The 27,095-nt window shown below is 38.6% G+C and overlaps 1 protein-coding gene across 1 annotated transcript; it reads right to left on the bottom strand.

The window, feature by feature from the left end:
- Positions 1-2,667: 2,667 nt before the first annotated feature.
- On the bottom strand, positions 2,668-7,805 carry LOC149203941 (uncharacterized). The gene is made up of 4 exons (XM_089402032.1): positions 6,999-7,805; positions 5,740-6,696; positions 5,188-5,367; positions 2,668-5,091 (listed from the first exon to the last, which is right to left on the bottom strand). The coding sequence occupies exons 1-4, from the start codon at positions 7,803-7,805 to the stop codon at positions 2,668-2,670; spliced, it is 4,368 nt and encodes a 1,455-aa protein (XP_089258158.1).
- Between the last annotated feature and the right edge of the window lie 19,290 nt (positions 7,806-27,095).

Below are 27,095 nucleotides of genomic sequence, written 5' to 3'. Positions count from 1 at the left end.
GGCCTATTATTAATATTAATTACTATTGGTAATCTTATTAATATAAAATTAGTTTTTAATATTAACGATAATAATAATTAATTAATATTAATTGTTATATTTTATTATTAATAGTAAACTTCAATATTAACCTTTTATTAATTTTTATCAATATTAATTTTTATTCAATATTAATCTTTTTGGTTATAATATTAATCCCTTAGGTTTATAATATTAATAATCCCTTTGAGTTTATTAATCTCTTTGGTTCATAATATTTATATTGTAAAACTTATAAACCATAAAATTAATATTATAAACCTTATATTAATATTAAGTACAATTAATCACTATTAATAATATAAACCCTATTACTAATATTAATTACTATTGGTAATCTTATTAATATAAAATTAGTTTTCAATATTAATGATAATAATAATTAATTAATATTAATGGTTATATTTTATTATTAATATTAAACTTCAATATTAACCTTTAAATTTTATTATTAATGTTTACTTTTATTAATTTTAATATTAATAATAAATTTTAACTTCAATATTAATTGGTTGGGTTTATTAACCTTTTAGTTTTATAATTTTAATAATCTTTTGGGTTTATAATATTAATCCCTTAAGTTTAATAATATTAGTAATCTCTAGGGTTTATAATATTAATCCTTTGGATTTTTAATATTAATCTTTCTCTTGATATTTTAATATTAATCCATAGAATTTGTTAATCATGAAGGTTTATAATATTAATATTATGATATTATTAAACCTTAAGATTAACATCAAAGCTAAAATTAATAATATTATCATATTATTAAACCCTAAGCTTAATATTAAACATTAAAATCAAACTTTAAAATTAATATTAAATTTTAAAATTAATATTAAAAGAAATCTCAATCTTTAATTTGTTAACTACTATTAAAAAAATATTTTATAATATTTCATGAAATTTAAATTTTTACTATCCAACTTTAAATATTAATAAGTATATTAAAAAAAAAAAACAAAATTATAAAATCAACAAACATATTAAGAAAATAAATATTTAATAAAGATTAAAACTTTTTCATCTAATATAATCATAAAATTAAAAAACTAAATACCCTATTCTAAAATCGACATTAATATAGGCTGCAACATTCTGTGGCTAATTCAAGAATATACGTTGTGCCACTAATATTCTATGTTTTTCTCATTCGATAAGATTTGTTGTCTCAATGGAGTGATGTGATGGGTAAGACTCATTGTTTCTCTTATTATTATCTTGCCTTGGGCCAAAACAATGAATTTTCGTGTACCGTTCAACCTGTAACTAACCAATTAATTCCCTAGATATCGTATGAATGGAAATTTATAAAGATTACATAAACAAACCAATTAATCTTTGAGATATTGTACTGATGGAAATTTATAAAAACTGTATAAACAATAAAACAATCGCATCATGTCTTTTCAATTTAAATGTACATTAATTCCTATTTTCAAAAATAATTTGTAAAATATTAAAAACAAATAACTTTTAGTTAATCGCCAAATACTAAATAAACATTTATCTATTCCACCCATCCTAATAACTATTCACAAAACAAAAATCATATGCAATAATATTTTCTATGTATTGAAAATAATCTTTAAATAGATTACAATAACAAATATTCTTTTATGATGCACTGAGCTCAAGAAGCCCGCAATTACCGTAAGAACTTGTTGCAAAACAACTTGTTAACTTTAAATAGATTGCAACAACAATTCTTTTCTGTAGTCTAAAGATTATGTTTTTTCTCTGAAAATTATGGAAATTTCAGCCATATTTTAAAAAAATCTGGGAGGGATATTTGTAAATCCAAGTAAAAGTTGTCAAACTTTATAATTTTAGGTGCCTCAGAAGTTTTTGATGGTGTTAAATCCATTTCCACCATCAAAAACATGATTCCACCAATGCCTCTGTAAGATTTATTGAAATTTTTTTGCTCGGATCCTAGCCACTTTTGGTGCTTTCTTTTTGAGATACACTGAAGAACTCGAGAAAGCCAGAATTACACAAGAACTTGCTGCAAAAGAACTTGTTAAAGTACGAATACCACTAGCAAGGTTAAGTGATCCATATCAACTAACATGGTTAAGTGCATTTTATACATTGTCTTTATGGGCATTTATGGGAATTGGAGGGTTGAACATTAATTATCTTTTAAGTTTAAAATTAAAAAAATTAATATACCATAGATTAGATTTTTAAAATGTTATATATTTTCCAAGGAAAAAAACCGAGCTTTTCTATTATAAAAATAAAAGAGCTACAAACCGATGAGTTAACATCCAGCAGTTTGGAGAACTGCCTGAACCTGGGAGGTAGAGAAACCGTCCTCTCCCATGCTGTCATCTAAGATGACTGAAATAACCAAACGATACAAAACACACCAAGTTCAAAATAAACTCGGCCTGAACGCAGCCGCCCCAAAAAATATCAGAGGCTGTCAAAATCCCACCGGGCCTCCATAAAGGAAAACGACCCACGACATAAGCAGTATGAAAATCATAGAATTTTACCCAAGTTTCTCCAATACAGGAGCTATTAATGAAAAAAGTTTTAAAGATCATATACCAGAACCGCCAAAAACAATTTAAGACACAATTGTTTCTGACGCCTTCCCAGCTTGCTGCAAAAACATTAAGTATATGGGGCCAAATCCGTCTCACGGATCTGGTCCTGAATCTGTTCCTTTATCCTCCACGTACCCAAAGCCTGTTGTAAACCTGTCTTAGAATATTCGTCTGCTTCAACATTCCTGTCCCTGTATATGTGAGCAAGAGAGAAAACAGAGAAAGAAGATTTTAGATTTTGTATTTCTTCTAGCAGAGGCATCAATAAATAATTCCTGCATCTAAATTTCCCATTGACCCAATTCACAACATTAGATGAATCTCCAAAAATCTGAACTGTGAGGACTTGTCTATGGATAAGCCAACAGAGGAGCAGTTTTAAAGCTGATAATTCGGCAAAATTGTTTGTGCCCGTCCCTAACCCCACTGAGGCTTTTAGAGAGTGAGAAGCGCTAAGATGGATAATAATTCCTGCCCCAGTAATATTATTTTGTGCTGCCCCGTCGAAAAAAGCCCAGGGGATGCCATCTTTGATCTGAATTTCTGCCCTCTGGAGTGAGACTGATGGGGGCTCGGGTTCGGGGATGCTGGATAAGATAGCTGAGCTCTGTATTGCTATTGCTTCCGCTGGGATTGATTTTTCATTGAATATGCTGCGGTTTCTGGCTAACCAAATGCCCCAACAGAGGATAGGAGGAAGGTTCCTCAGATTCTTCTCTGGGTGATTGGACCACCAACCCTCCCATGCCGCATTGAGATCAGCCCCTTCCCATCTGGCATTGATCTGTAGTAGCCTTTTCGTTGCGTCCCATACTTGAATTGTGAATGAGCATTCCACGAATAGATGATTAATGGTTTCTGAGGCTACTTTACATAAAGCACATCGGCTCGGTCCCTCCTTATAGCGAGCTATCAGGACATCCCAAGTAGGTATCTTCCTTTTGAGCGCACACCATAGGAAAAGTCTGGCTTTTTTGGGGCATTTCAGCTTGAAAAGGGGTTTGGCCCACCAAATAGGGGGATCCCAGCCCTTTCTGTTCATCAGGAAGTTATAGCCAGCCTTTGGGGAATATAAGCCTGTCTCCGCATGTGCCCAAACAAGTGTATCTGGACGGTCCTTTATTCTGACACTAGATCGCTTGAGCTCGTGGATGAAACTCTGCCATTCATTTCTCCATAAGTTGTCAATACCGAGCTCCTCTACAGATTTCCATTCCTGACCCCAAATGGACTGCAGCTCCATGTTTGCTATCTGGCTTAAACTGTGAATCCCCCTTGAATCTAAATGTGCAAGGAGACCCGGGGGAAGAGCATAAAGGTCACTGCATCCTACCCACGGATCCCTGCCTATCCGAATGCTTTCTCCATTCCCCACTTGCCAAGCAAGACCTTGTTCTATAATGTAGAAAGCCTCTGTAGTAGCCTTCCAGACTACTGAGCAGTTTCTTCCTTTTTTGTTTGGGCTCCGGATCCAATCATCAAGAGGAACTGGGTCAATATACTTCCTTTTTACCACTCTGGTCCACAGGTTTTCTGCTTCAATAATTCTCCATCCTGATTTTGCTGCCAGGGACTGACTAAATTCGACGAGTTGTTTGATGCCCCATCCCCCCCAGTCCTTTGGTCTGGCTATCTTGTCCCAAGCTACCCACGGAAGGACTGTGTCTTCTTTTGCACCCGACCACAGGAATCTGCTACAAATTTGCTTAATTTTATGAAGAACACCTTTTGGGATCCAGGTCAGAGCAGCCCAAAATACCGGGATGGCCTGAAGGACGGAGTTTATCAGAGTTAATCTGCCAGCCCTTGATAACCATTTGAAACTCCAATGAGATATCCTTTGTTCAATTTTTGCCACCAGCCAGTTCCAATCCTGCTTCCTATATGAAGTGGGTTTTAGCCAGAACCCCAGGTACTTGAAAGGCTGATCCAAACTGCATGTTTCAAAGGGCAAATAAGAAGTGATCAGGATCTCCTCCTGTCTGGAGAAAGCTTCCATTATAAGCTGCGACTTCCTGGGATTTATTTGCAACCCTGTAGCTTTCAGAAATATGTCAAGAATGTCTTTGAGCACTTTTAGTTCATTCCTATTTCCATTTGTAAATAACAGGATATCATCAACAAATAGGAGATGAGTAATGTAAAGATTTACAGCTACTTCCAAACCTGTTATCAAACCTGCTCTCTTTGCTTTTGAAATTAGTCGGCTGAGGCCTTCAGCAGCCAGAAGAAATAAGAGTGGAGAGAGAGGGCATCCTTGTCTCAGGCCTCGCTGGCTTTTGAAAAATTGAGAGGCAGCCCCATTTATCAATACAGCAAAACATACATTTGAAATACACCCCATTATCCAATTTATGAATTCCACCTTAAAGCCGAGGTGTGTCAATAGAAGCCTGAGGTATGACCAATTAATTCGGTCGTAAGCTTTGGATAGATCTAATTTCAGCACTGCCCCTTTCTTTTTTGCTTGTCTAATACTGTGGATGGTTTCCTGGGCCACCCCAATGGCCTCATGAATTTGACGACCATCCAGGAACCCAAATTGCTCATTTGAAATACAAACAGAAAGAATGGGCTTCAAACGCACCGCTATGACTTTTGCTATGATCTTGTAAATAGTATTGCATAAAGATATAGGTCTGAAGTCCTCAAAGGATTCCGGATCCTCCTTTTTCGGTATGAGCGCTATGAAGGTTGCATTGAAGGGCCCATAGATTTCTCCTTTCTTCCTTGACTCCTCCACCACATCTGTCAATTCATCGCCAATCTGCTCAAAAAAATGGAGAAACAATTCTATGGTCCAGCCGTCCGGGCCTGGGCTTTTATCTTTTGGCATTGATTTTATGACATGTTCCACCTCCTCCTTAGTCACTTCTCTGAATAGATTTTCTGCCTCCTCCTCCTCCACAAAACGTGGGAAAGCTTGAGCAGTACGAATGATTTCAGCTATTGATATCCCTCCTGGATCGGCAAAGAGAGATTGAAAATGGCTCTTCCCCAGGTTTGAGACTGCCTCAAATGAGGAGTGCTCCCTGCCTTCTGCATCCTTCAGTTTCCATATTGTATTAGCATTTTTCCTTCCCTTTGCATAATTGTGAAAGAATTTTGTGTTCTCATCCCCGGCTTTCAACCAAATTGCCCGACTTTTTAACCTCCATTCCTCTTCTCTGTCAAGAAGGATCTTTGCTCTTCTTTTTTCTAACTCCAAAATTCTTTCCTTCGACTCCTGAGTTATGTATGCATTAGCTTCAGGGTCTTCTAAAGCGCTTAGGGCTTCGTCGATACTGGCCATTTCCTCATATGACTTCCTCCTTCTCTCCGCGGCCCATTCAATGGTTTCCTTCTTTAACCTTTTTAGATTCTCCATGAAATGGGCTCCTTTGTTTTCTGGGATGGAAGTGCCCGGGTGCCTCCAAGTATTTCTGAACAGCTGAATATAAGACTCCTCCTGAAGCCAGGAAGAGTTGAACTTAAAAGGAGAAGCCGGTTTGGGAGGGGTCTTGGAGAATTCTAGGAATATAGGAAAATGATCCGAGTTCCCTCCTTCCCCCACCCATTGCCTGAAGAGGGGAATGTGGGAGGCCAGCGAGTCGTTTATGAGGAAACGATCCAGTCTTTTTGCAACTCTCTCCTCCCCTGTTCTTCTATTTCTCCAAGTCGGTTTTGCCTTAATTATATTGACATCAAGCAGATTGTGGTTCTGAAGAGTTGATAAGAAGAAATCAGCCAGAGGGTCTTCCCTTGCATTTGGACCCCAAGCTTCAGCAATCCCCAAGGAAAAATTTAGGTCCCCTCCAATTAAAAGTTTTTTGTTTTGGAGCAGGTCTTTCGAGAGGAGATCATTCCAATAGGATACTCGACCCTGACAAGGGCCATACACATTGATGACCAGAAAAGACTGCTCAAAATCCGGGGACTGAATCTCCAATCCAAGTGCATGGGATAAGCCCCAAGAATTTAGCACTTTTAACCTTCCCTTCTTGAAACCGATTGCAAGACCACCTGAATGTCCGGAGGCATCCAGAGCAGTGAAAACCCAGCCCGGAAACAGTGAGCAAAGGGTGTCTTCAACATCAGTGCTGTTTCCCAAAGTTTCCTGTAGAAAGACCAAATCTGGGTTGTGGCATGTAACTAAATCCTTCAACGCTAGTTTTTTGGGTTTACTAGCCAACCCCCTACAATTCCAAGAAAGGCAGATCATTTGATAACCATCTCAGGGGGTTTTGCTGCTCTAAGCGCCCCAGGGATTGACATTTGTTTACCATCCTCAACATCAAATTTTGCCTTAACTTGTGCTTTGGAAAAAAGAGATTTTCTTCCTCTGTTTTTTTTTTTGAGACTTTTCGACGACTCAGGACAGAGGCCTCCTACTGAGTCTAAAACAGGTTGATGACTTGCCGGTCTTTTGCCATGAGACCTGAGATTGTAATGACGAACAGGGGATGTAATAGTAGGGATCTGTACCGGATTGGAAGGGTCCTCACAGTTCAGATTTAGGGAGGGAAGGGCTTCAGAGAGAGATTCAATATTTTGAATGGGGTCTTCATGATTTTTAAGCATATTACAATCTGGAGACATTACATCTTTTACAGATTCAGAAAGAGAAGAGAGTTTTAGAGGAGAAGCCTGCATACCAGATGGATCGTCCGCAGAGGGGTTGGCTGGACCATCCGGAAGTGGTTCCTTTGGAGACTGGACTTTATTGTTGCGCGGAGGGATCTCTTCCTCCCGATGTATGTCCTCTTCTGCCGGGGCCTCCTGATTTGCTCTCTGATGTTCTGCTTCCGGTACTATATCCTCCATCGGCTCCACATTTTTCCTCCGTATGCCCTCCTTGTCCTCTTCTCTGCTTTTAAGCTTTCTTCTCCTCTTCCCCGTGGGGCAATCCCTTGCCAGGTGACCGTATTCTTGGCACCGAAAGCACCTGAAGGGAAAGAGTTCGTAATCCAACTTCTGTTCATACACAAATTCCTTATATTGTAATGTGACTGTTTTTGCAAGTCCTTCCAATGGATTTAACCTGACGAGAATCCTCGCCACCGCTCTTTCATATGTTTGCAAAAAAGATCTATCTGCGTCCAGGTAAGTTCCCAAGTGGTCTCCAATGGACTTAAAGACTGAGTCGACCCAGAGATAAGGAGGTAAATTAGGAGCTCTTACCCAGACGGGTTGATCGGTTACCTTCTCCTTTGATGCGTCAAACATGGGCGACCATCGTTTGAAGAAGACAGGTCGGTCTCTGAAAGCCTATAGACGTTCCTCGACCCATTCCATAGCCTTTTTGCAGTCGAATTTCACCATAAACCAGCCGTTCATCAGCGTAGCAGTCGAGAAATTGCTCGCTGGAGAATGAGACCACTGGCTCGCGGCCCACTGCTTTAGGAAATTGCCAGAAATATATCGACCCCTCACTCTGCCCACTAGAGTGCTCTCCGCCACATCCAGCGCCTCCTCGGCCTGAACGTCCATGCCTAAGACCAAATTTGTGACCTTTTTGGATTTCCACGATTTTGTTTTCTTCCGTTTTTCCCCTACCTTCGCTGCCTCTCTAGATGAAACTCGTTCCTCTGAGGAAGGGTTTGGAACTCTTGCATCCCCGAAATTTCCGCATCCATCTTTCTCAGCTCGCTGGTCCTGCTCAATTAGGGTTTCGACCAAACCCTCCACCAGGCTCCCGGCTTCATTCGAATACAGATGGATTCCTTCAGTTACCTTCCCTAAATCGGGATGGGAGTCCGAAACCCTCGGAGGGTTAGTAACCCCGATACCAGCCAAACCCTCTACTTCCTTTGACTGCAGCGGTTCGCTTGGAAACAAGGTTTTTTGAACCGCCGGCTGATTGCTTCCTTCCCCCAACTCTTTCCCTGCGCTCTGGACTCCTCCAACAGTCCTCCATACCCCTTTTAAAGTTGGAAAGTTTATAATGTCCTCCAAGCCTCCCGACGACGAGAAATTTTTTGACGGGGATATCGACTTATAGCTATGCACTTCGTCATTCTTGAATTTGGGCAGACCTGGCCATGCATGAAGGTTTGTCGTCTCCCAACCCCTTCCTCCGGCCCTGTTTGCTTCTATCGTGCCTCTGCCTCCAACTCCAATCCCACCTAGGAGCTCCAAGCTTTCATCCAACAATCCTGTTGCCGCGTTTGTATGCCAAATGCCTCCTCCCGTGAGCAGGGCGTTCGCCGGACTGGCCGAGTGACCAAAAAAATGTTCTATGTTTTCCGATGAAGCCTCCTTTCCCCAGACGGAAAGAATGTCTGCCGGGGTAGGGTCCAGATCAACCGACTCTCTAGGGTTTACCATAGTAAAAAACGGCGCCGTTTACCTTAATGTTCTCCTCAACCGTCACCGGATATGCACAGCGTAAAGAGCCTGATCTTTGAAACCTCCGAAAGCACAGGTAATGGTAACAATGCCGAAGAGGTTTCACCATATTGTAATCACCTTTTACGGAATGGTTCCAAAACCCGTTCCGCTAGAAACCCCAACACCGTTTGCAGGTTCCAGCTGGCGGCTTGCACGTCTGTCCTTCTCCCGCTGCTTTGTTGACTCTGCCAGCTACAACCCAAAGCCTGTACTGCTACTGCCATGTCTGCGACACCTGCATCACCTAGGCCTAGGGCCTAGGGTTTCCAGGTCGAGCCCTATTCCTTCCATCCGACTCTGTTTTCCCTAATGAATCATTATATAATGAGTTATCTCTCAACTCTATCTCTTACTACAGTAAAATTCCAATATTTACATTTCCTCAGGGTCATCACAATTAAGATAGCATGGCAAGTCTGTTAGTGAGAGTGGATTTTGTCTCCATGTCGAGAACTAATGATTTGATGGTCTTTCTAGCATATTGGTGTCAACGAAGTGAGAATTTAAACATTTAAAATGTTATATATATATATATCTATATATATATATATATATATATATATATATATATATATATATATATATATATATATATATATATATTTTTTTACTATAAGGAAAAATCGTAATTTTTCATTATTTTTGAAAAATTACATATAGTAGATGCTTGGTAACATATGCAGCGTTTGGCCCTTAGCCATATCAGTGTATACAAGTCAAAAGTATATACATCCATGTCCATTTCAAAAATGGTGCTGAGTAATAAACATATTCACCATGCAAGGTGATAGCATGATAGTGTCTGAAATAGAAAACCATAACTGAGATATCTACAATATAGATTCACCACGCAGGGCGATAGCATAATAGATAGTCTGAAAATAAGAACATACTATGATATATACAATGAATAATATTATGTCTCGATATGTCCCAAAAATATTTAGGGCCTATCTGCCCTATGATATGCCTGATCAATATAAGGCATGTGGTAGTATTGGTACTGGGTTGTACCCCTCTACTCCTGAATCATCCACTGGCCTCTGGGTAGTAGCGTGGCCTCCTTGGAAAGCCTATCAGTGCTTTTGTTATGTTCCCTGTAAATGTGATGACATGAGATGGAGTTAAACTGAGATTTGAATATGACCACTTCATCCAAAATATTTCTAAGAGTGTGTGCATGGCAGGAAGTGATGTTATTGAACCAATTTATAATGATTTTTGAGTCTCCATAAATTTGTAGATTGATGCAGTCATGGCCTAGTGAGAAATGCATTAAATGTCGAAGGGTGATTAATTCAACATAATTGTTTGTCCCTCCTCCAAGTCCCAGCTTGACCTTGAAATGATGATGATCAGATAGATACAATAGGAAACCTCCCCCACACCCATGTTCCTGTGCAGCACCATCAAAGTATGCCCAGGGGATAGATTTATCAATGGGATCAGGTGCAAGTGGTCGTTGAGGAAGAGGCACTGTGAAATCAAGCAGTTCATGGTAGGCGGAGATGATCTTAGCAAAAATAATCTGCCATCTAGAAACACCATCCTCAAAGATAATTTTGTTCCGGGTCAGCCAGATAGACCAACATATAAGCAAAGGGAGGCAAAGCAGTTTTGATCCGTGAGGCGCGGTATCCCAGTTTTTCCAAGCATGATTTAAGTTTTCCCCATCCCATCTGCCAGCAAATTGGATCGATGTAGAGATGGACTGCCAAAGGCTTACAGTAGAACCACATTTTAGAAAAAGGTGTTCAATTGTTTCTGAGGCCTACTTACAGAGGACACACCAATGCAGTCCATATATGGCACGATGGGTTAAATATTCCCCAGTGGGAACTTTTTTACTAAGCACACACCAGAAAAAGAGCCTGGTTCTCGGTGGAGTTTTAAGCTTCCAGATAGTCTGCCACCAATCTTGAGTAACCTCCGGTTGTCTACTATTAATCAGCCCGAGATAACCAACTTTTGGAGTATATACTCCATTATCAGCTAAGCACCAAATAAGTTCATCAGGTCCCTCCTTAATTTTGATGTGAGATTCAGTCAGTGCAAAAGTATAATTTTGCCATGTTTGGTGCCATTGGGGTGGGATATCAAGTAAGTGAGCAGACTTCCATCCCTGTGCAAAGATGGAGGTATTATCCTAATCTGCAATGTGAGCGATAACTTTGATGTCTCTCTGATTTAGAAGGTGGATAAGCTCTCTCAGAAGATGGTGTTGATCGCCTCCACCAGTCTAGGGATCCAGACCGATGCGAGCTTTTGAACCATCATTTATCCTCCAGGCCAAATTATTGCAGATGATAGGTAAGGAGTGAAGCAGAGCTTTCCAAACAGAAGATATGCCAATCCTAGACCATCTTGGCAGACGCACCCAGTCCATGAGCTGTAGAGGCCAAATGTATTTGTGATAAGTGACAGTGGTCCAGAGGTTCTGTCCAGTGAGTAGTGTCCATCCCATTTTTGCAGCAAGAGCCTGAGCAAAGAGATTTAAATCTTTTATTCCCCAACCTCCACATTTTTTAGGCAGAGCAAACTTATTCCAACTAACCTTGGCAAAAATCTTCTTATCTTGATGACCATTCCAAAGATATCTGTTGCATATCTGTTGAAGGCGGGCAAGGATGCTTCTGGGAATCCATGCCAAAGCCATCCAGAAAACAAGTGTGGCCTCCAGTACAGATTTGATGAGCACTAATCTTCCTGCTCTAGATAAGAATCGATGACACCAATTTGATAGCCTTTTCTCCAACTTAATGACCAACCATATCCAATCAACAATTTTTTGACACAGGGGTTTGATCCAGAACCCCAGGTATTTAAAACCCTGATCAAGTGGGAGGATGCTATATGGGAAGTGCTGCTAAGCATATCGAGACTCCTGGATGGAAGTGTGGGCTAAGGTTATAGTGGATTTCCCATGGTTAGCCATCATGCCCGTAGCCCGAGAGAAAAGGGAGAGTACATTAGCAAAGGAGGCAGAGTCTCGTATGCTACCATCAAGAAAAATGAGAACGTCATCGACAAAAAGTAGATGAGTGAGGTAACATAGGTCATTCACTTTTAGTCCAAACAGTCGACCATTTCTCTTTGCCTGTGCAAGGAGCCGACTAAGTCCTTCCATGACAATAAGGAAGAGAAGGGGAGATAGGGGGCATCCTTGTCTGAGTCCCCTCTCGGCATGAAAGAAATGTGAAGCAGATCCATTGATGAGTACACTGAAGGAGGCTGAGGTGATGCAAGACATGATCCAGGTGATGAAATCATGGGGGAAGCCCAGATGAATGAGAAGCATTTTGATGTAAAGCCAACTAAAACAGTCGGAAGCTTTTGCCAGGTCAATCTTTAAGATGATGCCCTTTAGATTTTTGGTCCTAATCGAGTGTATGGCCTCTTGAGCAATGCCAATGGCTTTGTGAATCTGTCGATTCTCAAGAAAAGAAAATTGCTCGGGAGATATATGGAGAGAGAGGATGGGCCTGATCCTGTTGGCAATAATCTTTGCAATGATTTTGTAGAGACAATTGCAGAGAGAGATGGGGCGAAAGTCATTGAAAGATGATGGAGAATTAGACTTGGGTATAAGAGCAATGAAGGTGGAGTTAATGGCATCATATAATTTTCCAGTGGTCGTGCATTCCTCCACTACTTTGAGCAGGGTTTGTCCCAAGAGTTCATAAAAGGCCATATAAAATTCAATAGTCCATCCATCCGGCCCTGGACTTTTATATTTTTTAAACCATTTCAGGGTCCCCTCAAGTTCAGCAGTCGTCACTGGTGAGGTGAGATCATCTGCCATATCTTCATCCACAAACCGAGGAAAATGGCCAGCTACTTGAATAATGTCCGCTAGATTGGACCCAGGAGGGGTTTTGTAGAGATTCTGAAAATGAGAGGTGCCCAGAAGAGAAAGTTTATTGAAAGTGTCTGCCACACCTCCATCAGGTAAGGGCAGATTCCAAATAGTGTTAGACACCTTTCTCTCTCCTTCAATATCTTATCCTTCTGTTTCTCAAGCTCAATAAGATGGGATTTTTCATTAATAGTTGTAAACCCCTTGTTACGATCATCCATTAAATCACTCAGTTCTAATTCAATCTGAGATAGGATATGATCATCCCTCTGTACCTTCTCTTTAGCCTAGGTGATAGATAGTTGCTTGAGATGAGAAAGATTGTGGCAGAAACCCTCATCCAGAGATCTATATCCCGATATGGGATTTGCTTTCCAGTAGTCAGTGACAAACTTGATGTATCCAGGATCTTGTAGCCACAGATGGTTGAATTTAAAGGGGGATTTAGGCTTTGAATGGGGACCAAGGATCTCCAAATATATGGGAGAGTGATCAGATATACCACCAGAACCCACCCATTGTCTATATGTATTCAGATATTGTAACAGAGGCACCTTAATCAGGAATCGATCAAGCCTTCTAGCTAGAGCTGCATCCCCAATCCTTCTGTTCCTCCAAGTAGGAAGGGGATTATTCATGGGGACATCAGAGAGGTTATGCTGCTCCAATAAATTCATCATATACCCCGATAGAGGATCCACTTAGGCTTGTGAACCCCATGATTCCCTAAATCCCAGGGAGAAATTGAGATCACCCCCAAGGACAAGGTGATCAGATGAAGTTATAGATAAATTGAGGAATTTATTCTAGAAGTCCTCTTGCCTATGACAGGGTCCATATATGTTAATGATTTGGAGATCCATACTAAGTTCGGCTGAGAAAATATCCATACCAATAAACCATAACCCACCTCACGATGATATGACCTTAACGGTGCGAGGATTGTATCTAATGGTTAACCCCCCAGAACGCCCCATAGCATCAAGAGAATAAAATTGCTAACCAGGTTTTAAGGATTCCAAAGATCTAGTGATGAGATCAGCATCACCAAGGGTTTCTTGCAACATAATGATATCCACAGACTCAACATCAAATAATCTCCACAAGGCTAGTTTTTTGGAGGCACTAGCCATACCTCTGCAATTGAAGGAAAGCCACTTCATGGGGGAAATCGCTCTTGGGTATTCAATGCTTTAAGAACCTTATCCAAGGAGGATTGTTTGCCCGAAACAACTTTTGCCCCAGCCTTTTGAATGGCTTTAGATAGAAAAAAAATTTGGCCACGAGATGATTTGGTGAAAGATCCAGGGAGGGCAAGTCCCAGCCCTGAATAGGAGGGTGTTTTACCTTCTAAGTGTGAGCGAGGGCGCAAATTGTATGAATGAGGCGGTTCAGGCCAGTTCTTAGAGGATGAGAGAGGAATGGAGGGTGTGGTGGGAATGATGGAGTAGTAGTAGAAATGATGGGAGGGGGAATGGTGAGAGTGCAGGGTATGGAGGGAGTAAAGTGCTTATCTTGAATTGCAATGCTAGAATTAGATACAGAGGAGTTAGGGTGAGAGGAAAGGGGAGTACCCGCTTTTCTCGCAGCCTCAGCAGCAACCTGGGAGCACGTCATAGGAGGAGATGGTGTCCTGTGTGAACATTCTGCAACCAAGGGAGAAGCGACCCGAATGGTGGCCTGAGGGACTGAAACAGGAGTACGGTCCGGAAGAGAAACTGCTTGACCCTTTGTGGCTTTTGGTGCAGTTGGAGGATCAGGTGATTTTTTAACCAGAGGGCATTCCTTGAATATATGCCCCACCTTATGACATCTTCTGCATCGAAATGGGACTCCTTCATAGTCCAGAATCTGAACCCGAGTGAAATTCCTCCACTGTAATGTGATTTTCTCCTCCAAACCCTCGCGGGTATCCAAATGAACTAGAATGCAGGCTAGGGTTCGATTCTTGGATTGAATGTAGGATTTATCATAGTCAAGGTAGGTGCCGAGCATATTCCCAATCTTGAAGAAAACATCCTCCGACCAATACTGTAGTGGGAGTCTCGGTAAACAAACCCAGAGTGGTCCAGCCCCAATATGTTCCCTATCCAGATCGAACAATGGACTCCAATGCTTAAGGAGGATCGGGGCCATCTCTATATGCCAGTATCGAGCAAGTACAGATCTGTATATTCCTCCTTTGAAAAATGTAGAGAAAACCACCCGCGAGGGAGGATCTGAACCTTCGGTAGTTCCTTGAGGGTATTGCCCCATATTTCTTGTACCCAGAGGGTCAATCTCTCCGCCGAATAAGCCCTACCACAGACATGCCCAACTAGAACAGAGCTAGCCTTATCCGCAACTTCACCCATTGACAAACCCTGACCGAATTGGATGGTGAAATCCTTTGATGAAGCCTTTGCACACTTAACTTTCCGCTTACCAGTCTGGGGCACAGTAGGATGATCCTACAACGGGTTAGAAGGAGTGTGCCTGTCCTGTTGAAATTGAGATGCCGATTTAACCCTAATCACATGTGTTTCGAAGCATCCAGACGGGGAATTTGCAGTAGAAATTGATGGGATGGAGCCGAGATTTGATGGACCCCCAGCTGTGTGATCTGCAGCTTCAGTCCTCGCTTGATCCCAAGGCAGTGGAGAGCTAGACAAGTGAATAATGTCTTCCGGAGGGTTTGGCTCAAACGAGGGCGAGGGCGGTGTGACCGCAGCGAGCAGGTGAAGGGTACCAGGGGAGAGCTGCGAACAATCCAAAGTAGGTGAGTATATAGAGAGGGTGCCAAAATGAAGGGAGGATGTTGTGAGGCCAGGGAGGGTGACCACCGGGGCGGAGCAAATACGAAAGGCGGAGGGGAAACATAAAATGTCGGGTTTGGGTTAGGGCTTCCAAAAATAGGCTAGTCGGGAAATGGGTTCGGTGAGAAATCCACCTCCTCGAAGTCCATGTCTTCTTCCATATTCAGTAGGGAAACGACACCGTGACCGCCGACGATAGATGGCAGCAACAAAGGGAACAGACGCAGGTGGAGAGCCAGCCAGAGATTTGCGGGGTAAATGGCGAGCCTGCAGTAAACCGAGAAAAATTACCCTAAACCCTTGCTAGGCAGAATATTCGGGAGCTCCGTCATCGTGCCTCTTCATTGCCTCACATGAATTTGTATCCTATCTCAAAATGTTATATTTTAAAGCAATTAAATTCTTAAATTATATTTTATTTTTATATTAAAAGTAAATTATATAAATTAAATATAACAATGATAAAATTAATATAATAATTTTCAATTTATAGATGAAATAGATTTTTTTTAAGGGAATTAGACAATATAATTTCAAGCAAAATTGTGATTTGCTATTATTTAAAGCAAGCTTGTGATTTATTATTGTTTAAAAATCATTTTGGAATGATAAAAAAACAGGGTCACTAGAATTCTACATATTAAACAATTTTAATTTGTCTATGGAATATTGCCCCATGGTAGAGTAACAAAAGCTATTTACAATTCAAAATTTTCAATAATAAATTAAACGTAAATTTCCATGAATAATAATATTATTTAAAGCATACATTAATTCTTTTATAATTTCAATAATAAATTAAATGCAAATTTCCATGAGTAATAATATTATTTAAAATATACATTAATTCTTTTTTACAATGAATAATAATGTAAAATAAAAATAAAACTTAGTTATTTTTTTAATGTGAACTGTATTGATAAGCAATTTAATACTTATCATAATTTATACCTATCAACATTTTACTAAAAGAGTGTGCTATTAGTTATTATTTTATTTAATGTGTTAGAACCCACCCTCAAAGTTAATTTTTTTATTAATTTAAATTTGATTATTATTTTTTTTTTTGAATTTAAAATTTATAAAATTTCATGAAACACCTGGTGCACTAATTTTACATTATATTATATTTTAGCTCATTCTTAACATAAAATAAAATAAAATTTATATATTGTATAATTAACTTACTTTTATTTTAAAATGTCGTGCATGATTTTAAATTGTAAAGTACATTTATTCTTTTTTAAAATCATTTTCTAGAACATGGGTAAGTTAAAATAAAGGTATAAGTTAAATACATTTTCGTTATTCTTATTGTCTTTTAATAATATATTGAAAATGTACTTAAAAATAATTGATATTTCTATCTTCTATCAATTATATACATCATAAATATTATAATATCTATAATAAACAACAATAAAAAATTAAATAATATATTAGAAGTTAATATAATTATTATTTACAAAATAGATATACTACCATAATGATTTCGATGGCATGTTGATTATGAGTAGTACATGAAAGAAATTTAATGAAACTCTTTAAAGGGCGTTTTATCCACAATTAATTTTTTTTTAAATGCAAAAATATATGAACATGATCATACAAAAGTTGTAAAAGAGAAAAAGATCACATAAAATTGTAATAAGAGAAAAGACTCACATTGTAGATACAATTTCCTAGTGCCACCCATGAGAAGCACATAAGTCTCAACAATTTCCCATGCCACCATGAGAAGCACGAAATTTCTTGAACTACCTGATTTGGTAGATGACACATTAAAAAAAAGAAGCTAAATTGTTATATAGCATCTTGGAAAAGAAACAAAGTGACAACAACAATACTTCTTCTGACCAATTTTTTTACTTGATTTCATTTAACCCAAATTAATTATATCATAGCAATACAAAGTAAATTAATAGCTAAATGAAACAAAATGGCAAGAAAACTAGTTATGTGGCCTTGTCTAATATTCATTTTTCAATTTCACTAATTCATTAATATTAATGGTTTGAATAGATTATTACTTAACCAATCCAATAATATTCATTATTTTTTATTATTATCTAATATTTCATTTTTTAATTTAACTAATTCATGAATATTCGTTGTTTGAATGGATTATTATTTAGCTGATCCAATAATATTCATTGATTCAATAGAACGATCGACAATATTTGTTGTGTGGATGGTTCCATACTATTTTCTATTTCAACCAAGCGATGGATAATATTCATTATTTCAATGGAACAATAGATATTATTCACCATTTTGATCATATCCAAGTACCACAGTTTCTGTGTATTTATTGGTACATGCTGTATGTAATTAAACACACTATCATTTAAAATTTCACTTTTGTTGGTGTGTTTAATTTGACAAATCTCTCGTACACAACGGAAAGTAGGTGACGAAATGGAGTTGGGATGCGGTAGCAGAATGAGTTTGCAAGAAAATTACATTAAAAAAGATAAATTAAGATTGACTTTGTTATAATGAAAAAAAAATTATGGATCTTATAAAAAAAATTAATAGATAAATGTAACATAATAATTTAAACAAAGCACATGGTACGGAGTGTTAGAAACAAGAAGTATATGAAAATTGCTAATAGCATGGGAAAATCCCCATTACATTGTCCAGTGCCCAATATATATTTCAATTTGTTTACGCTTGCAAACTATTCATAGTCTCTAATGCATGTAAAGGGATCCTTCTACCCTCTTTGCAAACATGGCCACCTTGCATGATTGGTTCAATGATGCAGTTTATTGTGAAGATTTTAATTGATTTTCCAATGGAGGCCACCTACATAAAATCACAGTTTAATCTTCTACATGATTATCTCTAGACCAACAATTTTTAGTCTAGCGTTGTATTGCAAACTCAGGGAATGGGACAAATTTTCCAGCCTTTTGTTTATGGCATAGGCATTATATTAGGACCTCATAGAATGTTTATTTGTTTAGATGGAAGCAAGTGGAAGGTTTTCTATCTGTTTAGGCTTAAGTCTCAAGGCTTCAGGCCAAAAAAGCTGGCACAAAGTGGCATTTTCCTCTATCACCCAGACCTCTTCCATCTCCAACTATTGGCAGGAATTTGCTTCCGAATTCGAGCAGCGCCTTCAAGAACTATTTCCAAGCACGTCCTTCTGCCAGTCGCCTCTCTTCATCGGAGCTAGCCTTCCTCCTATAATTTTCTTTGGAACCCATCTGCTAAGTTCGCAATTGTTGTCTCTTCTTTTGGCCTTGCTTTTATCTTTAACTCTTGTCTTGTGTCTGTTGGTTCCTCAAGTGTTGACACAACTCCAGGTGGTTTAGTTTCTCCTTCCTCTCAAGTGTCAAGGTGGTTGTAGTTCTTTGTGAATTCCTTTGAGCTTGCTTCAATGAGTAAGGCCCCTCACAAGGCCATTGTTACCCAAAAGTCTCACTCCTCTTTTCATTTCTATCTTGACCCCAACGTAACTCTCATCGTTTCCTGGAACAATTACACTCTTTGAGTAGAAGACATGCCTGGTCAGCACACTCGGTTCATTGTGGGGCTACTTATTATCAAGAATGTGGGGAATATGGGCATACTAGGGCACAAGTTCGAGCAAAAAGTCTAGTTGTATAGTTTTGGGTGCTCACTCCCCAACCAATCCAAGAAAATATTCCTCACATAGAATGGGAGATAACCAATTTGCAATGCATTCCCTTGGACACATAAGTTCTTATAAATGTGGTGGATTCGGTTCCTAACATCGAGCTCGTGTGTGATCAGTACAACCAATATATGTACATAGTGCACATATACTAGCACATTAAGTTTCTACTTGGAAAAAACTTGTTAGATGGGCATGAAATCCATGAGGATATTTTCCTCTCCTTAGATTGTATGCAACATCAAAGGATAAAACTTGAGGGCCTGAGGGAGTTGAGGCCGAGGAGGGTTATAGAAAGGACCACCTCCACCAAAACTACAACTATCATCACCAAAGATAGCTCACATATTGTGCTCCCTGGAGGAAATTTATGAAACCTTAAGAGGGAATCAAGCATTTGAGGTGGAAGTAGAGAACCCTCCATCAAGGGTGTGTAACCCCGAGGAATTGAGGGACTCTGATTGAGGAACTCTGATTGAGGAACTCCAATATAGGACATTACTAGTGAACTCCAAAAGATTAAGCTCCCAGAGTTCACTAGTGGTTGTGCCCATGGGTACATACAAGAAACCTTTTATTACCCAGGACATATGCAGGAATTCACCATTACTTAAGCAAGTAGAAAATCAAATTTCATGTCATATCATAGGTATTGAACCAACACATTAAATCCATATCAATATAGGCCTTAGGCCAACATAGAAACTTAAACCATTCTACATCCATGCCTTTAAGAAAATAATGTTCATTCAGTGAGGAATACCTCATTCTTTGGAATTACAAGCCATGATAAAGAAATGCATTAAACAAGCATAAAGCATTCACACATGAGAGTCATAAGCAGACACTTATATTTGATAAATTGAGCTAGGTAACTAATATTGGGAATTTCACTCTCCAGCCAACCTTAGACATAATGCAACCAAGCATTTCTTACAATGGTCAACCCCAAGCCATATTTTAGAGCTTGAGGAGGAGTGCTTCAAGGATTAAACCAAATCTGCTAGCTAAAACAGGGACTCCAAAGGACCATCCACCTCCAGCCTCCAGCTACTTCATGTAGTCAATATCGCACAGGGAATCCAAAGGTCCACCACCTCCACTCTTTAAATAAACAAGGGAATACAGAGGCTATATCTCCACCCTAAAATCAACAAGGGAATCAGGTTGTGCCTCCACCCTCAATCAACAAGGGAATCAAGAGGCTATTCCTCCACCCTCAAATCAACAAGTGAATCTAGAGGTTGTGCCTCCACCATCGAATCAGCAAGGGGATCCAGAGGTTGTTCCTCCACCCTCAAATCAGCAAGGGAATCTAAAGGTTGTTTCTCCATCGTCAAATCAACAAGGGAATCTAGAGGCTTTGCTTCCATCCTAAAATCAACAAGGGAGTTCAAAGCTCACTATAAGACTAAGAAAACAAGCATAGTGGGGCTAAAGAACTCTCATAACAAGAATCCAAGGAACACACCTCCACCCAAGTTGTCAATGGAATCTAGAGAAAAACATCTCCACCCTCCAAACTTTCAGGGAATCCACATGCTACTCTCCTCACCTAAGATCTATTATTCCACCTCCTAATGCTCAATCAAAGGATGGCTCTAAACTCCCATCATTCTGATGGAATCATAGAGTTTTTCTTCTCTCATTTTGTTCAATTGTTTTCTCTTGCATTCTCTCTTATGTCTCTCAGTCAACATTCAGTACTACCCCATGCATGGGAGTGCTCTCTTACAAAAAATGCTCTCTACTCTACTGTGTGTGGATTTTCCCCCTCCCCCTCCCCGAGAATGATTTCTTCCTCCTTTATGTTGTTGCAATCTTCTTTTGGTTGTGTGGGTGGACATCACTTTCGCCCCCTTCCTTCTCATCCATGGTGGTTCTATCATAACTAACTAGTGGGGAAAGTGATGTACGTCAACAATTCCTTCCTCCCCACTTCCTATTGGTTGACTTATTTGTTTCCCCCAACTACCAATGCAACCCATATTTATTTAATTTCGTCCTTTCTACCTTACGGATTTATCCAACGTAGGCATGGTATGTTGTCCTCCTTTCCTGCTCCATTAATTTGTAAAGAAACCTATTTATGTCAAACCTACTAGCCTTCAATGGTTGCCATGAAATAAGTCAAGCTTCCTTCAAATCCCAAGCAACCTCCTTCCTCAAACTCTGGAATCTGTGTCCTAATTCTCAAGCCTTTTAATTACAATCAAAATATATGAATTATTTACAATGAGGGAGAATTAGCTTGGGGCTGTCATAGCCAACCTGGGATGAGTTGGACTGAAGGGGAGGGTGCCATGGTGGAATGGTGGTGGGTTGAGTCCCCTAGACCACTAGACGAAGCGAGTGAGAAGAATCAAGGGCACGTGAGCGAGGGGTGATGAGTCGAGGGTGCATCATCTAGGAGAGATGAGATGGGAAAGAAAAGTTGAGGCGTGTTGGCCTGAACAAAATTTGAGGTTGCCGAGATGAAATTTGGGGGTGTTTAGATGGAACAATGAGTTGGCACAATCTAGGGTGCCTAACACATGGTTGAGTCAACCCATGCGATAGTTTGGAACAATGAGACGAGACAACCTGTAATATCCCCCATTAATGTAAATATTTATTTATTGTTACTGCAACCAAACAGACTATTACTATTTTTAAATTATAAACTATTTTTGGAATTTAGTTATGGAAGAATAAATTTTGCAGTTATGGGTAAATACTATTTTACTAGGTAATTAGTTATGGAGACAATTATCTCTTCCAAAACTAAATCCTAGAGTATTTTTACTAAAAGGATCAAGAGGATAGAGGTATCAGAGATCAGGAGAAGGAAAGGAGACTATGCTAAAGGGTCAGGTAGTCTGTGATGGCTATGTCTGGTAAAGACGAGATGGCCAGTAAAAATTAAGGTCTCTGAAAAGAGAGAGAACTTCGGAAGTCAGGAGTAGCATGGGGGAGATTTATCGAATCATGCAATCTCATGGCAGGGAGGAAATTAAAGTGCAGATCTTGTTTTAGATTCAGTCCTAAACAACGTAAACAGATAAGTAGAGAATTTCTGGTCTAAGCTATTCTCTGAATTTTAGCTTGAATGATAGGCTGTGTTAAGAGATAATATCTGTAAATGACTGTTGAAAAGATTATAGACAAGGTTTCCTATTCCTTAAAGTAAGACATAATTTTCTTATTATTTTTTTTATTCTGAAATATTTCATCGAAGAGTAAAAGTAGAGCAATAATAGAAAACTGGAGGAAAACCCTCTTTATAATTACAGAAAGAACTATCAAGGAATATCAATAATATTATTACAGTACTTAGATGTAGAAGTACATTTGGAAAATGACAAAATTCCTGTAACATGAAGTAAAATTGGAAAATGACAAAATTTCTGTAACATGTAGTAAAAATTTGGAAAAAGATAAGATTCCCGTAAACATTGCTAACACAATATTAGATAGGGTAAAACCTCTGTTTGTCTTTTATTTAAATCAGGAGAAGCAGTTAAATTAGTCTCTCAATTGAAGGAATTTCTCTCAAACCAAAAAGAGAACAAATATGCTACATACCATCATATTCAAAATGGTTCCCGAATATGGTACCAAAATCATTTACATGTATTATAATCAAATTGATGCATAGCAAACACGCTATCTAATTAAGCAAAACCCCATGGCTACAAACAGAGAAAAACATAGAAAATTTGACTCACAAATAAATAAGAAGTTATAGTCCTAACTTGATAGCAAAAACTCTAGCATTTCGAGCTTCTAAAGGAACTGTCAAGAATTTTTTCCCCTTTTTTCTAACAAGCAGAAAGAATTTATTAAAATCATAACTGAAAACAGTGCAGAACGAATTGAGGGATAAACTTTGAGTCGCAATAAAGCTTTGTATAGAGCGCTAGAGTAAATTAAATACTCTGTGTAAATTAGAAAAGATAACTTACAGTATTCCAAAACTCAGCATTGAATAAACATGGAAAAACAATTTGAAACTTTGCATATAGAATGTGAAAACCCTCGCCTCAGAAGTAATACCCCATCGATAAGTTCCATTCATACAAATTTAATTGTCCAAAATATATGTAGAATACTAATAAAGGCGGTCGGCCTGAACAAAGCCAAAACCTTCCACATTTGGCCGAAGCCGTAAGGTTTATCTTAAGCCTTAAACAAAATTCTAAGAAAACAAAACCTAACCGTGGAACCTCGGCTCCAGCGGCCTCGAAAATCCCATTTAAACAACTAACACAGTCTTATAAACTTGACAACCTGGTCATAAAACCCTGACCTAAGAAAGATCTGAAGTAAGTCAGAATACCCGGGACTGGACATGAACATTGAAGCTGGTTGAAGAGTTTTGCCACAACTCCAAGCCAAAATCATGTCTCGGAAATCTTTGCCTTACACCAAAATAGAGAATTTGTGATAGAATATGTGAAAGAATCAAAGCTTGCAAAGATGATACTAACTTTGTTAAACCAAATGAAATTGCGGATAGAACCTTAAATTTTTACGGGTGGAAAGGATGCATGCAAGCCCTGCGTCTGCGTCTTGTGTTCCAGGGAGTTGAAGCAGTTTCGAAACCTTCGGCGTATTATCAAGATGCCAAAATGAGGAACGAATAGCCCGGTGAACCAGATCTACAAGCAAGAGAAAATACCCAAGAACAGAGTAGAGCCATAAACCCTCGAAGCGAAACAATGACCAAATGAAACCACACTGTTGAGAAAAGAATGCCAGACATCTTGTGGACCGTTCGATCCAGCCAACCATGGAGAACCGTTGATGGAGGAGCCAGATCCCGAGGATTAGCATTTGGATATGGACAGATGGGAAACCTTCAGGTAGCCACCAAGACCCGGACACCAGAGAGTAAATATGCATGCGCTCCATGGCGGGAATCGAGGCTATGGCCTGTACCATTTAGCGCCTGGGCCAGCCACGTACCCAATGCGTTTAAACTCTCGTAAATAAATTAATGTTGAAATTCATTATCGTGTACAACCATATCCCTTCAATCTTCGTATAATTTATCAAAGTACTTAAAGTACAAATCATTTATTTTCATATGATTACGATAATAGAACTTGCTTTTTCATGCTTACAAATAATTCATAATATGTTAATAATAATAATGTTTCTTTTGGCATAACTATGTATTGTTTGGGGTCAATACAATAAAATGGATGTTTATTATTTCTATATATAATGTTTATTAAACGGATGTGTTACACAACTTCTAAAAGAAGTAAGTTTAATGAGATGTAGGAAGAAAGAACTACATGAGGGATGGGAGGAATGATATAAGAAGGAGAGAACCACATGGTTGGAACAAAAAATCAACACCACACAACAAAAAGAATGAGAAAATCAAAAGAAAGGAAAAAAAGACAAGGAATGAGTGAGGGGAGTGGAGGAGAGGCAACATATATTGCATGAGGAAGGAGTTGGAACAAAGGTTCAAGATTGTAGTTGTGCAAGGCCTTAGGTATTTTGGCAGTTGAAATTGATCCAGACCGTCTAGGGTGAGACCCTGCATAGGGAAGGAATGACCCATGTGTTAGTTATGTAGCATTAGACAAGTGTTCTAGTCTCAGATGATGCTAAGACGCTAGGGAAAAATAGATCTTCAAAATCCAAAAAAGGTTTCATGAGATAATCTTGGGAAACACCTTAATTAAATTAATTTTCCATAATTAAAATATTTCCTAAGTATAACTTAGGAAAATTGGTAGATTAAAGTTAATTAATTAAGGATGTTCGAGATTTTTCTAAAGATATCTATTGATGAAGTCTAGTTGATAATAGCTATCGATGGAGGCTAAACCATGGTCATTAAAGACTCAATGAGAGATTATAAGAGAAGCTCAAAGGGTTGGAGATAAACATCATCAAGCATCTATGTGATCATTGTGAACAAAGGAAAATCAAGCTAACACGTTTGCAATTTTCAATGAGGGCACAATTTGAGCCAAGGAAGGAGAGTAGTAGGGGTTTGCAGCAGGGATAATTTATGGAGAAATTCACAAGTGTTTTTCTAGTTTCCATAGGTAGGGAAGGAAGGATGAATTATCTATCAGTAAGGTCGAATTCTGTAGTGCAAGTTTTCCAGTTTTACAGTGTGAGTTGTTGAGAGAGAGAGATCGATTCAATTGCTACTGCTTAGATCAAGTCTCGGGTGGCCTAGTGAATTATTTCCAAAGGTAGAGATAGGAAGGACGACTCTTCTTGAGGAATTCTGGAGGAATTCCAGAGGAAGATCAAACACATTTGAGTAGGCAGTGCATATTTCCAGTACAACTATGTGAATTAGCTAGGAAGTGTGAATTTGATAGAGAGGGGCCAATGAGAGTTACTACGAGGGAAAATATTTTCTTAGTATATTTTCTAGTTGAGAAAATTTGTCAGAGTTGAGACAGGAAGGCTAGCAGTTGTAATTCACTATATTTGTTGTATAATAAAATGAACCCTCATCTGCTGCACTGATTTTCCCTTTGGGGTTTTTCCAGGGATGTTTAGTACAAAATAATAGTGTTAATTTTATTTTTTGTGTGTGCATCTTTTTCTCATTTCCTATTTTATTCTGCAATGTATTTTAATTGATGAAGAATTTCAATGTGGTTTATTCATTGTTTGTTGTAATAATAATTATATAAGACGAATAAATTGTTGAATTAGGAAAATAATACTCGGTTGTTGTAGTTCAAGGAATTTTCACACCTTGATAGGGTGGAAGGGTGACATGGTGGGGTAAGAAGGCTACAAATAGCTTGGGGTTTCTTGGTTATGCGGATTTTTGGAATGAGCCATTGTCTTGGGGATTGTTGTAAATTGTGGATTTTAATAAAAGTAGAAGGCCAAAGGGTCACTTGGTTTATAAATATGTGCATGTGTATAATGACGTTAATGACGAAATTGATGTTTTGCATATAATTCTCATGCCTTTATGAATGGAAGTCAAATTTCTTAGGTACGTGTTATGTTCTTTCCACGAATAGCTATACATAATTTTTTTTGCTTTTTATGCGGACTGAAGGTGGGGGGGCAGACCTAAAGATGGTTGGTGTACCTACCCATGGTTTTGTGCATGGGGTTTGCACATGGTTTTGGGCATGATGGTTTTCTGCCCACGGTATTTTATATATCTGGTCAAGGGAACTATGATTATGTTCTAATCCAAGGTTAGTGGATTGGGGTTTATGAGGGCTTCAACATGTATATATATGTATTGTAACATTGAAAGGAATATAATGAAAAATAAATCTATTAATCTCAGTTTTGGGATCCAGGGGAAAGTATCTATGTATATTTGTTTTATGATCTCGCCATTGTATATTTTTCTGTTTTAAGAATTTGTTTGTAGGTAATTTTTGTACAGGGTTAAAACCTCCAAATTGAAGTAGAAGTGATAGTAAGATTGGTTGCACTATATCGAAGAGTTATGATATTTCACTAAGTAACTAATGTTATGATATTCCGCTAAGTAAACTTATTGTGAGGCATAGTTTGGGGGAAGTAATTATGTGCTCCACAAGGTAGAGGTGAAAAAGATTGGTGCCACATGCTCAAGGGATAATGATGCACCCAAAAGGTGCCTTATAACCATAGGAGGCCCTAGGTTCATGATAGGTAAGTATTCATTTGTGGATCTTATTTACTTTTGCATGTCAATTCTTTTTAGTAGTAGTGAAATAAGTTCACAAGGAGGGTTTGTAGTGAGCATGCTATTTTTTTATACCTAAGTATGCTAGAAGGCATTGAGTGGTTATGGTAGAAAGAATTGAGTGGGTTTGAGTAAGAGGTCTCATATACAATTTGGCCTCTCACAT

This window comes from Pinus tabuliformis, chromosome 2_1, assembly GCF_031772625.1.
Source record: "Pinus tabuliformis cultivar Carrire ecotype Pingquan chromosome 2_1, CPIR1, whole genome shotgun sequence".
NCBI classification, from domain to species: domain Eukaryota; kingdom Viridiplantae; phylum Streptophyta; class Pinopsida; order Pinales; family Pinaceae; genus Pinus; species Pinus tabuliformis.
This window is presented reverse-complemented; position numbering and strand designations above follow the sequence as displayed.